Source organism: Phalaenopsis equestris, unplaced genomic scaffold, assembly GCF_001263595.1.
Source record: "Phalaenopsis equestris unplaced genomic scaffold, ASM126359v1 Scaffold001343, whole genome shotgun sequence".
Taxonomy (NCBI): domain Eukaryota; kingdom Viridiplantae; phylum Streptophyta; class Magnoliopsida; order Asparagales; family Orchidaceae; genus Phalaenopsis; species Phalaenopsis equestris.
In genome coordinates this window covers 577,293-594,042 of record NW_018165782.1, presented here as the reverse complement: position 1 = coordinate 594,042, position 16,750 = coordinate 577,293, and the positions used below count along the sequence as shown (strand labels likewise).

The 16,750-nt window shown below is 35.5% G+C and overlaps 1 protein-coding gene across 1 annotated transcript; it reads left to right on the top strand.

Annotated features, from left to right (window-relative positions):
- The first annotated feature begins 1,568 nt into the window (after positions 1-1,568).
- Positions 1,569-16,554, top strand: LOC110034101. Its single transcript, XM_020738365.1, has 5 exons — positions 1,569-2,100; positions 13,341-14,100; positions 14,187-14,433; positions 14,693-14,755; positions 16,265-16,554. The coding sequence occupies exons 1-5, from the start codon at positions 1,692-1,694 to the stop codon at positions 16,331-16,333; spliced, it is 1,548 nt and encodes a 515-aa protein (XP_020594024.1). The 5' UTR covers positions 1,569-1,691; the 3' UTR covers positions 16,334-16,554.
- Positions 16,555-16,750: the final 196 nt, after the last annotated feature.

Here is a 16,750-nt window from a genome sequence, read left to right as displayed (position 1 = left end):
AAGAAGAAGAAGAAAGGAGTGAAGCTTCTATTATACGGGTGAAGATAGTGATGAGAACGAAGCAGTGGGAGGAGTTGGTGAGCCATGGAGACTTGCAAAGCTTGGATGCCTCTAAGCTGCTTTCTCGTGTGATTATGAGCGTGGGAATGTCGGGAAGAAATGATGTGGGAGAGAGGAAGTGGAGACCTTCGCTGCACAGGATAGAAGAGATTTCAGAGTAGGTTTTTGTTCTTTTTGTCTGTATTATTTGAGTATTTTGATTGGAGGGCCGTGCGGGTGATAACGTAGATCACACAATATCGTATGTCTGATGGCGTGTTGTGATCCACATCAACTCCGTTGTATTCGATTTACTGGTCATAATATTTTCTTTAATGTTAATTAGCTAGCCGTAGATTTTTTTTTGTTTTTTTTTTTAACTTTTTTTCATATATTTTTGTTTGTAATGAAAAATATTTAGTTATTTTTAGAATTATTCAAAATAGTTTTTGAATGTTTTAAAAATAGATTCATTTATTTTTAAAAATAATAAATAAAAATATGTAAAAAAAATGTCAAATATATATTTAAAATTAAATTTATATATGAAAAAATCTTTAATAAGCCCTTGGCTATTTAGCCTTTTAGAAGTTTAGTTTGTTGTGAATTTTATCGGAAAATGATTGGGTGAGAGCACTTTGTTTGGATCGCTTTTATATTTCTACTTTTTAAATTAATATTTTTAAAATGATGTTGTTTGGTATATTTATTTCTTTAATAAATAAAATTATTTTTAGAAAATTTAAAATAAATTTAATTTTTTTTTGTATTTAGAAAAAAAAATCATCACTAACAATCATCCTAACCATCATTACCTGCTGTCATATCTAGCCACAATTATGGTCATCATCGATCGCCAAAGACCAATGCCTAGTTAACAATTATTGTCGTTGTCCTGTTGACAATTTCATCTCAAAATATAAACTATATAAAATAAAAATGATAATGTGTAGGGATCCTTTTATTATGGAAAAGACGAGCCCAATGGGCAAAATGCAGGATTCAAACCCGTGTCCTCACGATTAGAAACAACACACTCAATCATTACGTCTCATATAAATTTCTCATTGTAGATGGAGAGATTCATCACTAAGAAAACTACCTTTGGTGCTTGTTGGTGGGTAGTGATTATTTAAATGTTTAAGCCCTTTGAAATATGATAATTTGCATAAAAAATCATAATCATGAATATTTCAGACACCTCATCATATAAAAATTAGGACAGGTACTGTTCACTAATGACTGATCCCACACCCTTTCTTCTTTCTCAGCTAGATACAAATTACTATATAATTAGTTGGGATAAAAGTATATATATATATATATATAGAATATTTGACAGATCTATAACACAATTAAAAATTTAAAAATTAGATTGATTTTTAAAGATCTTTGCAAGTATTTGACAGGTCTTTGTCCAAACTCGGAATGCAATATGCTTTACTTATTTCAGAAGGATCATATCAACTAATAACAATAATGATAAAACTATATATATCGGCCAGAACCTAACCGGCCCGACCTGATACTTCCCCGAGTCGGTCTGTTTTGGCGCAAAACGCCGAAAATTTTCGGTGCGCGCACCAAATCCCTTCTCAAAGAAGCGCTCGTCTCCCTCGATCTTCCAAGTAACCGTGCGTATCTAAGCTCCAATGGAAGACTTCTCCGTTCCCTCATTTTCATTAGGGTTCGACATCGACATAGCCGATCTAAGCACCGAAGGCGAAGAGGACGAAGAAGAAGGCGATCGACGCCCCCTTCAGGCTTGTCCAGACCAGCGGCAGAACAAAGAATGCAGCATAAGTGAATCTTCTTTGATTCAAGAATCGGAAGATATTGGAGGTCAGGAAAACCTAGAAGAGGCGCAAGAAGAGGACCCCCCTGCGCGGGTGCTCAAGCGTCTGAAGAGGGGGCCGCCACCTCCCTCTGTTGCGGCAGCTGGAGGTTCTCGCACGTCGGTTGATGGAGGCAGTCTGACGCGTGAATTACCTCCGTTGGAGAGTTTGCATGACGATATTGAGGAGTTCTCTTCTCCAGAAAAGGTGCCTAAGCACTGCCCAGGTGAGACGAGCTGATTTTTTAAATTAGGGTCTATGTTTGGCTTTGCTTGTAGAATGGGAAATGCCTTTCTCTCGCTCAAGTCGTTCGATGAGAAGACATTTTATTTTATTTTTTGGTTCAGCAATTAATCGATGTCTGCAATTTTTAGACTTTTAGTGAATGAAATGGTGATGGGAGGCGTTGTTTTTCTTCTAGTTTTAATCAGGAGAAAATATTGAGTCCAGAGAATTGCTTGAAAGTAACCAAGCGAAAAAAGACAAATACTAGGACAAAAAAAAAGAAAAAAACTGAACAAAAAATGTACAAATTTTACATGGTTCGGATCCAAAATGCATCACCCACTAATGTTTAGTTTTATCTTCAGATCTCCATAATTTTCTCTTTAGAATAGTAATTGCATTATGCTCATAAATAACTTCTCCATTTCAGTCATAGAACCTTAACTCTAAAAAAAATTTTATTTTATCTATATTAGGATTTTCTTATGATAAATCTATGATACTTAACCCTACCATATTTAGGTTCTTTTCGAATAATTTTGAATGATAATTGTTGATCTTATATTCATTACATTTGTGTATCTTATATTTTGTTTTTGCCCTATTATCCTCAAGATGTTTTTCAAGGTTTTTTTTTTTTCCAATATTCTAGAGTTTCACTTATTTTCAATAAATCTCTCATTGATTATAACAATTTTGTATATAAAAATTATATACCAATGTGTCTTATTTTGAATATTCTTTGTAATTATTTTTCTTACCAATATGAAAGGATATTGACTTAATAATCTATCATAGTTGTTCTAAGGTTTAAAAGTTTGGTTACTCCACCACTATTGCTAATTTTTTAGTTAACACTCCATCATACAGATTTTTAATAACATTAGAGGCTTTTTTATACATGTATTTTCTTAACAAACACCAAATCAAGTCTCGTGATACTTAAGAACACACATTATCAAGATAAATACATAATTATCTAAATGTTCTTTTTTTGCTTTCCTTACCATTTCATTAATACCTCATAATGGATCTTCTAGACTTAAACACACTGATTTTTTAATACTAATGTGATGTTTCTATGTAGTTGTATCATTATTCTCTTTGATGATTCCAATTGAATGTCTCAAAAGTTAAATTTATCATTGTGGTTCAAAATCTTCTATATTTTTAAAATATCATTATAACAATGATGCTTCAATCATTTTGCTACCTTTCAATCTTTTAAATTTTATTGTAGAACTTAATGAACCAAACAATTGTAATCTCCTTTATAACTTTCCAAATCTCAATAGCCATCTAACCTAAAACTGAATATTTGCATTTATACATTTTCTTAGAGTTAACTAAGTTCATTTTAGTTTATCAATCATATAACATAACAGATTATCCAATTCAACACAATGTTTCAAAATAGTTTTTTTTTTTTTTAACTCTCATCTAATAATATATCAAATTTGTATTTTTTTTCTTTGGTTAACATCTTCTTCTTATGCTAGAAATTTTTTTATCTTTGACTTTAAGGTATTTAACATGTAATTTTATTATATTTTTTGAAATTTGATTTGTTTTTTTTTATTTACTTTGTTTATCTTATTTTCTCATTTAGTAGTATTTAGCCTATTTTTTAAGCAATTAAATTTCCTTTTTTTTTTTTTTTTTGCTAATGATATTTTATTCAAGGGTTGCTACACCGGTGTCCGGGTGTAGTGTCAAATAAACAAGAATTTCTACTTTACAAAATATTGCCGGTAAATAAGTTAGTCCATGAAACTAATATTAGGATAGGATCTTAGAATATAAATACTATCACAAGTAAATTAATGAAATTAGTTGATATTATGATTCATATGAAGATAAATATCCTATGCATTCAAGAGACTAAATGAATTAGAGAAAATACTAAGAAGATTGATAATTTAGGCTTTAAACTTTGATATTTAGGTAGGAGTCACACTAGAAATGGTGTAGGTGTAATTATAAATAAAAGCTTGAAAGATAATGTTGTAAAAATTAACAGAATTAGAGATGAAATTATAGTCCTAAAGATTATTTTTGATATTAAGATTTTTTATATTATAAGTGCTTGTGCTTATCAAGTATATGTTCAAAAAAAATTCTGGAATGACCTAGAAGAATTAATACAAATGATATCTCTTGTAGAAAAAATTTTTATTGGAGGAGATTTAAATATACATGTTAGAGTGGCATAAGATTTTAGAAATATTCATGGTGGCTACAATTTGGGAGTGATTGATAAAAAATGTAGAACCATATTAGATTTTAGTTTAGCGTATGATTTTGTTATTGTTAATGTCATATTTAAGAGAAATATATTGTATACTGAATTGTTGAATATATCATCATTACATTATTTAAATTTTAATAAATTAATTTAATATTTATTATAGCATCCGGTTCAAATTTTGAATTTTAAACCTTTCCTTTTGTTTCAATGTCTAGCCTTGTTTTTAAAACATTGAGAGGTAGGGTTTTTAGATACTAGTGTACTTCATCTCCCTTTCTTGAGATTCAAGTGGAAGTTCCATTATCTTTGATCTGTGAAATCTGGGAATATAAAAAAATAAAATTAGCAATGAAATCACCAAAATAACGTTGAAATTTTTGAAAAACAAAACAAGTGAGTGAGTTAATATATAGATACATGGCTCCAAATTAGCCACTTTACTGATGCATCAACAAATCTTTTATAGATTATTCCTTTGTTTTTTCCTAATTTGATTCACCAGCTTACGATATACCAATTATCTGCATACATTTAATTTTAATATCTTTATTTCTAGCAATAAACTTTCACAATTAGAAAGGAGTAAGGGAGCCTAAACATTTTGACATTTCAATCCACCAAACAGTAAAAGACAATTCAGGCCCAATGACGCCCCAAACCTACCTGTCTTCAGGATATGTTTCTGTTCTCTCAGCATTTTTCACAGTAGTTTAGTATTACTAGATAATATAGATAAAACAGCAAAGAAAATTAGAGCAACTTATATTGTTTCTTACAAAAATTTTCCTGAAAATTAGTTGTCTAACTGACTAGTAATTAGAAGAGAAGGTCATTTGGAAGGCCCACCACATATCATCATGTTGTGTAGAGTCATGATGGAGCTATGAAAGTATAATTAAATAAATTCCTTAAGAAAAGGAATGACATACAATTATGAAGTTTAAAAAAAATTCTTGGGCAAGAAATGTATTGTGTTTTAGCATGCAAAACATGAAAGTGCTGTGTATTTTTTTTTTTTTAAACTTTTTCAGACTAGAGAAGCTTTATTAGTTGCTGGACTAAGGTTCAAGTGCTAGATTATGAAAAACAGAAGTTAGAACATTTAAATAGAGCAGGCGTTTAAAAATGTTTGAGAATGTGACCATGTTCTATTTTTTTTTTCTTTTCTCCCACAAAATAAGATAAAATTCTCTCAGTGCTTCATTTATTCGTGATGCGAAGTTTTTTCCCCCCCAATTTATTGCTCTAATAACCAATGTTCGTGTAACAAGTTTTATTTTTCTTTGACTCTTTTTATAATTCTTTTGATTATCAGCTTCCCAGTTTTGTGATTCTCGATAAATCTACATAGAAAAATATATAGGCATTTTGGTAATGCTTTCTTTTACTTTCCTAAAACTTATGCAAGCTTTATTTTTCATTTCTAAAACGTAAGCATGCTTTCTTTTGCGTTCTTTGATTCAAAAAATTGACTGTATATATTTCATAATACTTGTAAATGACTAAATATTTTTCTCATTTTATTTCCTGTGAGAAATAGGCATAACAACTTACTTTGAATGGAATTCTCACCAGTGAAGGACAACTTCTTATATTTGCTAACTACTTAAACTAAGTCATATAGAATTGATTTGTATCTTTTTTAATTAGAACATCATTCATGTTGAATTCAGATTTGTCCTATAAGACCCAAAGAATAAAGCGGTACGATTGACAGGAAGGAGAGAGAGAGAGAGAGAGAGAGAGAGAGAGCACAACGAATTGCTCCTCTGGGGCAAAATATATATTGAATATGGAGTTTACAAGGAAAAGGGGAGATAGGCTCCAACAACAACAACAACAAAGCCTTAATCCCACTACGTGGGGTCGGCTATATGAATCCTTTTTTTCCAATCCTTTTTTTTTCCATTGCGTCCTATTTAATGTCATATTTTCATTTAGTTCTAGTAAATTAAGATCATTTTTTATACAATAAGCACAAGTCTTCCTAGGTCTACCTCTACCTTTCTTAACACAAGTCGAATCTAAAACATCTCTCCTAATCGGATCATTAGATGGTCGACGTCTAATGTGACCAAACCATCCCTTTAGAAAAAAAAAGGTCAAGAGTGAAGAGCCAAAATAACTCTTTATACATGATCTAGTCCCCCTATTTACAGAAGATCGAGGGACCAAAAAGGCTAAATTTAATGTTTTACACCTGCTCTAGAGGGTTGCATGGGGTATTATGGTCTTTTTGTATGCCTTAACCATCTGCCCGGCAGGTTTTCAAGTCGGTCGACTGAGTTGGTTTCAGTTGGCTTTCGTATAAGCACTGGTCGATTTTTGAATTTGAAGTCGGCCAGTTCTTGAGTGGGATGGTTGGTCGGCTTTTGGGTGGCCAGTCAGCTTTTTTGATTATTATCATTGGTGATCTTTGGGGGAGCTTTTGAGAGTGTTTTGTGTTAATACTGTTAGATCGTTGGAGATGCTAGACTTTTATTTGGTCATTTCCTTTAGAGTGATCGGTGTGGAATGTGGATGCTTGTCTCTTGTTGGCTTGGGTGGACTTTTAGTTGATTGAGCTTGCCTTTGGTCCGCTGGGTTGGCTATCAGCCGGTTTGACTAATGAGATTTTATAGTTTTTCGTCCGCGTCATTTATCCTTTGATCTTGGACGATTAGATTATCTCGAGATTCGTGTTGATATATTTTTGGTGTACATATTTAGTTTTTTGATTCTCTTAATTTTTGATAGCAACGACTGTGATAAGAATAAAAGAATTTTTAAAGTGAAAAATAAATCTTAACAGCCAAAATTCGAAGCAATGATTAAATTTCTTGGGTTTCCATGCCCATGAACCTTATAAATAGGGCATAGTGGACGGTTCTCAGCATTTTGTGTTTCTCTCCTTGCATTAACCCAACTTTTGAAGAAATCCTTATGAAGAAAAGATTGGATCCTTCTATTAAACTCGTGGATCTAGAGAAGATGTCGCCGATCTTGGGGTGAAGAAACAACATCTCCCAAAGGATGAACCTAGGAAGAAGTGGGAGAAGAAACTTGTCAAGAAGCCGAAGATGTCCAAGAGGATCGAAAAGGGGGGGTCATCAGATTCAATCTGAGAGGTTTCAGAGAAAATTCGATCTAGTGCTTGGTAGGAGCTGGGTGGTTCGAGGGCTGGTTCGTCGACTAAAGCTCCTGTTATGATCTCGAATCGACCACAAACTGCTAGTGCTCCTCAACCTGCTGGAAAACAACTAGCAGTGGTCAACAACTGATCAGGATGAAAGGATTTGTTGATCTCTCGCCATCGAATCGGGGTAGAACCTCGATTATTTGATATGGGATGGAGAGGATAATGAGTACACGTGTTTTATTATCGTAGGATTTTTTAGATTTTTTTCTTTCTTTTTATTAGTTATGTCTCCTGAAATAGACGAGGATCTCCGGATTGATCCAACTGCAACGTCAGCTCCTGCATATCATGTGTCGGCCGGGAGTGGGAAGAACACAGTCAACCGCTCGGTCGACCCTGTCGAGATCCACGAGGAAGTGGCTAAAGGATATAGGATGTCCCCAAGGACTTTGACTCGCTGCTTGGGTGAAGTTGGGTCACTCTGGCTCGAATTACTGAGGCTCAATAAGATGAAGATCTCCGCGAAGTGCTGGTCTGACTGGAGGAAGTTCAAGGGGAAACTTCTGCTTTTTGTTGTGAAGCGTTTGAAATACGAGAGGATGCTTATTTGCAGAGGGCCCACTCTGTGGTCGACCGAGCTAATCAATTCAAGCTCGGTGGGCAGATGTTGTACATGAGGTTAATTAAGAAGTGTCTTGTCTTGGCCAAGGCGGTCGAAGACCAATTTGTAAAATACTTTATGTCAGAATAGCATTCGAGTGTAATCCTTTAATATTTTTTAAATAAGATTCTATTTTATTTCCTTCTCAATTTTTGTGTTGACAACATTTTTCTCTTAAAAATTTCATGCAACGATTCCTCTTTCGTCGCATAAATTAGGACTGAATGCGCTCTTTTGCGCTTGCTTTGTCTTTTCCTCTACCTTTCTGTCATTTGGTTACTTCTTTCTTTGTTGAGGTTTTTCTCTCTTTTTTTGATGGCTCCAAAATGCACTTCATAATCCTTCAGATTGGTTGTGGAGACCAAGTGGTCAATTCTGCCTCCTTCGGAGGTGGCCTTTGTGTGGAGGAGGCTTTCATTTTGGACCCGATCATAAAGTTTCTGGCTGCTCGCCGGGACGAAAGGGATACTAATGGGTTCGGAGACGACTTGGTGATTTATGGGGACTATTTGGGGTATGGTATGTGCCTGCCTTTCTATCAGGAGTTTCAGGCGATTTTCAATTGATACACCATTATTTCAACGGAGATTTAGCCGAACTCTACAATCATGACTTATGTACTCTTTTGTCAACGCAAAGGGATTCCGTGGTCGACTGACTTGTTCAGTCAGATGTTCTTCTAGGTAGAGACCAATGGGTATGTTCAGTTTGGTACACTTGATCGGTTCTAGCTCTCGGGTAGGACGAAATGAAGGATTGGAGTTTGAAGTTCCTCATTGCCTCATTTTCTTCAAGCTGGGGGATCAAGAACGTCCCGACTATAGGCGCCTTTTAAGAGAAAGAAGGGGACAGACTATTCCTGCATTGAGGGTGATGGGTTCGACGAGCTTCTGTCGGTTTCCCAGTGTACTATCTCGGCGATTGTTAATAGGGTCATTGTTCCGAAGAAGTTCGACCGAATGATAGTGGAATTTTTTACCACCTCTGATGTGGAGCTCCTTCCGGCATGGGTCGCTAGAACCCAAATAGTTTTCTGGTCTCTCAGAGGATTTCGAAGCTGAAGGGGATGCTTCAACGGAAATGAAGATGAGGTCGGCTTCCCCTCATCCTGATATCGCGACTTTCATAGGTGTGTCCGCTCGGAGCGAAGCTAGTCAGCCCTCTTCCACCACTTGGACCTAGTTAGGGACTTAATAAAAAACATAATTCCAGGAGGAAGAAATGCGCCACCAGGTAGGAAAGGAGCCTGCTTCTAGATTGATTCTTCTATTGCCTCTATCTTTTTAGAAGAAGAGAAAGGGTTCTTCGGTTTAATGGGTCCCTTCTCGAGTAAACCGACTTTGATGGGCGATACGTTGTGATCGACCGGGAAGTGGATTTTTTTACTAGTTCTTTAGCAGAGTATTATCTATCCACATTGTTGGAAGTGATCTAATCTCGGGCCTTTGCTAAGTCTCTTAAGGCACTCGAGCATCCAAAGCTCTATCAGAAGATAGATTGCTGCCACATCAAAGCGTGAGAGGCTTCCCACCTTTAATCGATGGCCCTTGACCTAGTGGAATCGAAATGGGCTGCCACCGTAGAGAGGGTCAATACTCCGACTATTTTTGCGAAGGAGGCGGAGAAGCTAACAATGGTGGCCAAGCGGAAGCTGGGGCAGCGGAGGATGATATCTCTACTCCATCGGAACTTCTATTGGTCATCCAACAAAAAAATCTGATGCTAAAGAAGAAAATGATGATTATGAAAATCGAAGTATATTTCTTTGAGATGCTCCCTTTTCATCCGCGACACGTGAAAATCTTGAATGAGCTGCTTCGGATCAATATCGTCATGACGATCGACTGATTTGTTAGATCAAATCTTTTGGACCCTAAATTTGCTGACTTAGAGGAATTTGTTGCACTTACACTAGTTTTGAGAGATCTACAAGAGAGGACTCGGATGTTGGAGGTGCCCAAGAATCTTTTACTCTGAACTCTGGATGGCCTCTTGTGACTTTGGAAAATTTTGCTAACAGAATACTTTGGAAAGATATATATTTGTTGTAAATGAACTTTTTTGCAGAGAAAATTTGTACATTTTTATATTTTGAAATGAATGAAGCATTCAGTCGTATTTTGTTTACCTTTGCTTCTTTCATTATTTTACCTTTACCTCGCTATTTCCTCATGATAGTTTGTGTTGATAATGGTTGATGACTCAAAACTTCGAAAAGATCATTGGTCATTTTTTGATATGTTGCTGCCCGACACAAGTTTTGTACCTCCTGTGTCTCATTTGCTCGGTCGAGTCATCGTCTCGGTCGGGCCACACCTTTCGCTAGGTTTTAAGAGGATTTGATCCTTGTCTTCATGAGGTTAACCATCGGGACTCGCTACTGGAGCAATTTATGTTGTATCCTTCGTCGTGATTATCACTACTAGACATGAATCCACCTCCAGAGTTTTATCCGTGTCAAGTTTATAAACATGAGCTTTTTTATGCTTGGTGTTGAGGGTCGGATTTTTAGCGTTAGGACGTTGATCAAACATTTATCTCGTCGTTGTCAGTCGTCATTATTGTTTTCTACTGATCGGATGTCTTTTGGATCATCGTCGATTTATTTAAAGGTACTGGCAACCAAATCGTGTCTTACTCTTTTCTAGGTATCAGTTGCTTTGTCTGATTTTCATCATCTGGATTATCCCTTGTGCTAGGCTTACTAATCGAATCATGTCGTTCTTTTCCAAGGGTAACCATGAAACTTGCTTTTGGGGTGATTTACTCGATACCCTTTGCGGAGCTTGTCACTAATTGACAGAGAACCACCTTCAAAACGTTATCTGATTCAAGTTTGGAAACCAAGTTTCACGATGTGGGAGCATTTTGGGTTCGAGTACTTCAAGTGCCAATTGGACCTAGGAAAATATTAAAATGATTCATTGTTTTTTCATAGTAAAAGAAATATAAAGGGTTCGAAATGATAACGTCTTTTTATTAATGGGTTGGGTCTTAAATGCTCGGAGTTGTCCGAGCTTTTTTGTGGTGATATTGGTTGGCTTCCCTTAGGGGAGTTCTCCGAGCGTTTTTGTGGTGTTATTGGTTGGCTTTCCTTAGGGGAGTTATCCGATCGTTGGGGGTTGGCTATCCGTTTTTAAAAATGTGGTTCTCGTCTCCAAGCCAAAGCCTCTCGGAAAATGATGGAAACAGGATTTTTCTGCTTTTGGATTTGTTGTTGCATGAACTCCTTGGTGTGCTCTCTGTTATGAGTGTCTTTATGGTGAAGCCATCCTGATTAGCGTCACTTATTTTCTTGTTGGTAACATGCTTCATCACCACACTCTTTAGGATGTTGAATCTAAAATTGACTTGTGAGACATGCCCAAGGAGTATAGCGGTAGGAATCAGAAAGGGGAGAGAGAGAGAGAGAGAGAGAGAGAGAGAGATGAGTGTAGGGTGATTGGTCCCTCTGGAGCAAAATGGAGTATTCCCAAGCTTTTGCGACCCATTTTATATATCAAATATGGAGGTTAGAAGGAGAATGGGATGGAGACTTCATACAAAAGAAGGGTCAAGGGAGAAGAGCCAAAAGTGCCTTAATACATGTTATGATTTTCTTATTTATAGAAGATAGATGCACCAAAAGGTAAAATTATATGTTTTACCCCTGCTTTATAGGGGTTGTACAGGGTATTTTGGTCTTTTTGCATGCCTAAACCTTTTGCTTAGCAGGTCTTTGGGTTGGTCGATTGAGCTTATTTCGATCATATTTCGTTTGTGCACTGGTCAAATTTTGAATGGGAAGCCAGTTGGTTCTTGAGAAGGATGACCGATCAGTTTTTCTGATTATTGTTCCTTGGTGATCTTTGAGGGAGCTTTAGAGAGTGCTTTGCATTGATACTGTTAAATCGTTGGAGGTGCTAGACCATTGTTCAGTCATTTCCTTCAGAGTGATCAATGTGGATGTCTGTCTCCTGTTAGCTTGGATGGCCTTTCGATCGACTGAGTTTGTCTCTGGTCGGCTTGGTTGGTTATCGGTCTGTCAAATTCGTGAGGCTTTATGGTTTTCGTCAGAGGGATCCTCATCATATCTCCTTTGATCTTGAATCGTTAGATTATATCGAGATTCATGCTGATATATTGTTGGTGTACAATTCAAGTGTATTTGAATACTGTTAGAAAATGGTGATTCATCAGTAAGTTGTGGAAGATTCATGATGGGAATTCATGTGGAATCTTGATGGGGGCAACAATTGACGGGAATGGCGATATATGAAGGTGAGGATGAGTTCACACTAAAGCTTGATGTAGACAAGGATCACGAGGATCGGTGGCTTTTAACGCAGTAGTTCATGCGGGAGCTTGCTAGGGGCAACAATTGACGGCACTGAAAACATTTGAAGGAAAATATAAGTTTGTGCCAAAGCTTGCTAGGGCCAACAGTTAATGGAACTGACAACATTTGAAGGAGAAGAGGATTTTGTGAGAGAGCTCTGGGCAACAATTGACAGGGTTGACGACATATGAAGGAGAAGAGCTGTTTGTGCAGGAGCTTGCTAAGGCAGTCAGCAATTGATGGGGTGGTGGCATTCAAAGAATAAGATGTGTTTGCGTGGGAGCTCCTTTGGAAATGGGTCTGGCGGCTTATGAAGGAGAAGAGGTGTTTGTGTAGGAAGTTTTGTGTGTATGGAGAATTGTAGGGTTTGAACAAGCTTCAAACAATGTTCGAATTTGAGGTTGGCGTGAACTAGTTTCGACGGTTGTAGAGTACAATAAGTATTCTTACTGAAATAAACTTTCATGCATAGTTTTCATAGAAATAAGAAGGCAGACATATTTAGCCAAGTATGAAGAGTCAATTTTTCCCTTTTGATTTGTGTTGAAAAATCACAATGAAAAACCTCTTAATTTGATTGCACATTCTCCATCGTGTTGTAACCATGACCAATTAAGTTACTGAGTGGCTTGCTCATCTTTGTGAGTACAAATAACTTCTGTTTTTACAATACAAGCCATCACAACAAACAAAACATAGCATTATCTACCAAAGCCTTAATCAATGATTTTCTTCTAGTAGCATTTCATTTCTATTTTAGGGAATGTTCTCTTTTTGATACACTACCATAATTTCAATCTAGCATGAGAGACAAAGTATACTTTTTTAATATGTAATTTTCGTGAACTTAATGATGCATTCGTTATTAATTATTTGCCCATTCTTTTTGTTAGCAGATAATTATGCATCTACTCAAAGTAATGTTACCTGTTGCAATACAAAATTTTCCTTACTGCATCGTGGTTTCCTAAGGGATAATTCAGAGTGTAAGAAGATAGATTCTAAAGTCACGCCTGCTTCTGGTGGCATCTCCACTTTGACAGGAGTAAACACGAGCAATGACAAGTATGTTTTTCCAAGGTTAACCATTAGCCCTATTAGAAAGATCAATTTAATTGACTCAGATTCAGATGATTCTTCTGTCAGTAAAGGTAAATGTAGAAATAATGAAAAGGCTGACGTATCTTTGAAAAGAGGGAAGTATTTTCATGAAAAATGCTCAACCTTGGAGCCGAAAAAAAGTTCTTTAGCAAGCAAATGCCAAAAAGAAAGTTTTTGGAAAGATTTTAGTCCAAAGAAAAGCAGCAAATTAGAAACTCCAGCTCTGGATGAGTTTTGTAATGAATATTTCAGAACAGTGAATGATCAAAATGTAAATGAGCGCAAGGAAGAAATGAGATCTTCGGGTTTTGGCAGTTCTGGAGGGTTAGATGTCATTGATGGAAATGATGTCTTGAACCCTTCAAATAAAATCAGCGGAAAGGCGGATATAAATTGGGATTTGTCGAGTCCTCATCCTCCAGCATATCAATATTTCTACCATAACGATCCAAGGATCCAGACATTAGTCCGAGAGCGTTTACCACACTTTATTCCTTTAGGAATTAAGAATAATACTGAAGCTCAGCAGTTTGGTGCTCAAAATCTTGATTATATGTAATAATTGCATCATTTTCATTTTTTCTTTCATATTCTTCTTATCGTCTTTATCTTTTGATTTATATCTTACTTTCTACTTCTAGGGGTCAGTTTAGCACCACATCTGCTGGTGCGGAGGCCCCCATTGTGCCTGAAAAGTTAGCTAGATCAAGTTCAAGTAAAAAGCATAATAAGGAAAGTCGTCGCAATGTTATAGAAGCCTCAGATGCTGCGGGGAGTTGGGTGGATCCTAGAAGCAAAGCTACCGTCCCTAAGGATGCTGGAAAAAGAAGAGTCAGTGCTGATGTCCGTCAATCAGGTCACTGGTTTACCGACCAGGATGGAAGAAAGGTATTAAAAACCTTATGCTTGCGGAGAAGAAGAAAATTCGTTTTTTTATCTCATTTTAATTATCTGTTTTCCTAAATTGAGTTGTGTTCATATTGGTTGTGACCATATATACTCTTACATGCAGTCACGACCCGCATCTCTTATGTATGTCGTATTTTCATTATTGATGTTTATGATAAAATTTAGATGAAGTATATAGCGAATGTTACAGCTAATATGTAGTTATTAGTGATTTTTTTTTTTTGGTTTTCTTTGGCAGGTGTATGTCAGTCAAAATGGAGAAAAATCAACTGGTCGAACTGCATATACAAAATACAAGAAGGTGAGTTTTGAAGTTGCAGTCAAATAATACATGATATTAACATGCTGGATGTGTTTACTTGAAATTTTGAATTATGTTCATCTTAATTTTTTTAGATGCCCAAAAAATATTTGTGAGGGGTTATATGAAAGGTTCAATTCAGTCCCCATATTCTTTAAATAGGGATCAAAATTATCCTACCATCCAAAATAATAAAATTTAAAGTTAGTATTATTAAAATGAGTGCATCATTGGAAAATATGTTATCCTTTGGATTTTTTTAGGTAAAATCTAATTAATACTTATCTTATTTTCTCGTTTACAGCAGCTAATTTCAGATAAGCCAGCTGGATTAAGATCGTGCAGATTGCAAAACAATATGATTTTTATAATAAATAATTTAAAGTTTTTGTTGTTTTAATTGCATTGCAACAAACTAGAAAATCAACTATTTTTGCAACCTTCATGATGTCAATTGACTACTATTGTACGAGGGGAAATGTCAAAAAAAATTTATCTTTTTTAAATATTCTGACTTTTAACATCAGTAACTTTATTTTTTAGTTAGTTTAGATGATATGAATTGTTTGGTCCTCATTTAAAGAATATGGGAATTAAGTCGGATTTTTGGCATAAGTCATAAGTAGTTGAGGAATCATTTTGGCCAATTTCTTTAATTGTCCTTGCAACCATCTGGAATTTCATTAATAAGTTAGAGATTGCTATAAGGTAGTTTCTTCACTCATATATTATTGGGTCAAAGATTGATTACAAAATCCTGAGAGTGTTTTGAAAATATCTTCTTACATGCACATCGAATGTTGTTTATCCATTAGGCATTTAATTGCTAACCACTAGGTATCTTAGGCATGATAGGTCAAATTGCTACTCTTTCTTGCTATAGAACTTGTATTCTGCCTACTTTCGTATGGTGCAATTTTGTTTTTAACTATATTTATTGCATGTTGGATACAATCTAAAGCTAGTAGAGCCCTTTATTCGATGTCATTCATAACGATCATTTATTTTTTTATTCAATCTGCAAAGTGTTCTGTAGAAAATATTCTTGTGCTCAAGTCAGTAAGCACGTTTGAAAGAAAATACGGCTCAATAGAGCCTTCTTCCTAGAAAAAAATGGCTTAAATTGCTGAAATTGAACCTTCTATATAATGTCTCTAGGTGGTTGGTGATCAAATTGACCCTTAGGATCTCTTGACTTGACCTTGGTTAACACTGGCCAAAAAAAAAGTCGTTACTCGTTTGGATAACTATATATTTGGTGTCACTTCATCTTTAAGATCCCTGATAAACAAAGCATTTTTTTTGTTGAGGGGGATTTTTGTTTTCTCCAATTGATTAGAAAGATTAGAGTTTAGTTTAGTAAGACTTGGAGTAGTTGAATTAGGTGTCATGGATTATAGCAAACATCTTTCGAGGTTGTACGCAACTCAAACCACACACCCAAGCACTAGTAAGTAAATAAATAACCTTTGATTATTATGATCTTCTGACAGAAATTGCTCTCTGCAGGAGACTGGTGGGTTTCGGAAAGCTAGAAGGAAAGCAGGAGCCAAAAAGAATAAGAAACCTAAGCGCTAATCGTCTTCTTAAATCATCTTTTTCAAATGGATGTTCATAATGAACTAATTATCATTTGATGTAGTTTTTCCTATGCTTTGTTTTTCATGTAATTTCATGATAATGAACACTATATTGTAGAGAGTTATGTTGACTTCATGTTTGATGCATATATGGATTGCAAATATGTAGGGATTTTTGTGGAGCATAAATTGTATAGCATTCAAAAATGTGTAATGTCAATTTTATTTTATTTTATTTTTCAAAATTCAATGAAGAATCAAATGCTGTTTTTTTGGGCATATAAGATGAACATCTCGTTGCTAATTATTGCGATTATTTCGAAATTTATAAAAATTCAAATTTGGTGAGGGAGGCGAGTTGGCTGAGCAGAATTGTTGTAGGGCTTGATGATGACTTCATTGTAATTAAGCCAAT

Coding starts and splice junctions, on each gene's coding strand:
- LOC110034101 (XM_020738365.1), top strand. CDS start 1,692: ATGGAAGACTTCTCCGTTCCCTCATTTTCATTAGGGTTCGACATCGAC. Junction 2,101..13,340: donor GGTGCCTAAGCACTGCCCAG/GTGAGACGAGCT, acceptor TTTTGTTAGCAG/ATAATTATGCATCTACTCAA. Junction 14,756..16,264: donor CATATACAAAATACAAGAAG/GTGAGTTTTGAA, acceptor TGCTCTCTGCAG/GAGACTGGTGGGTTTCGGAA.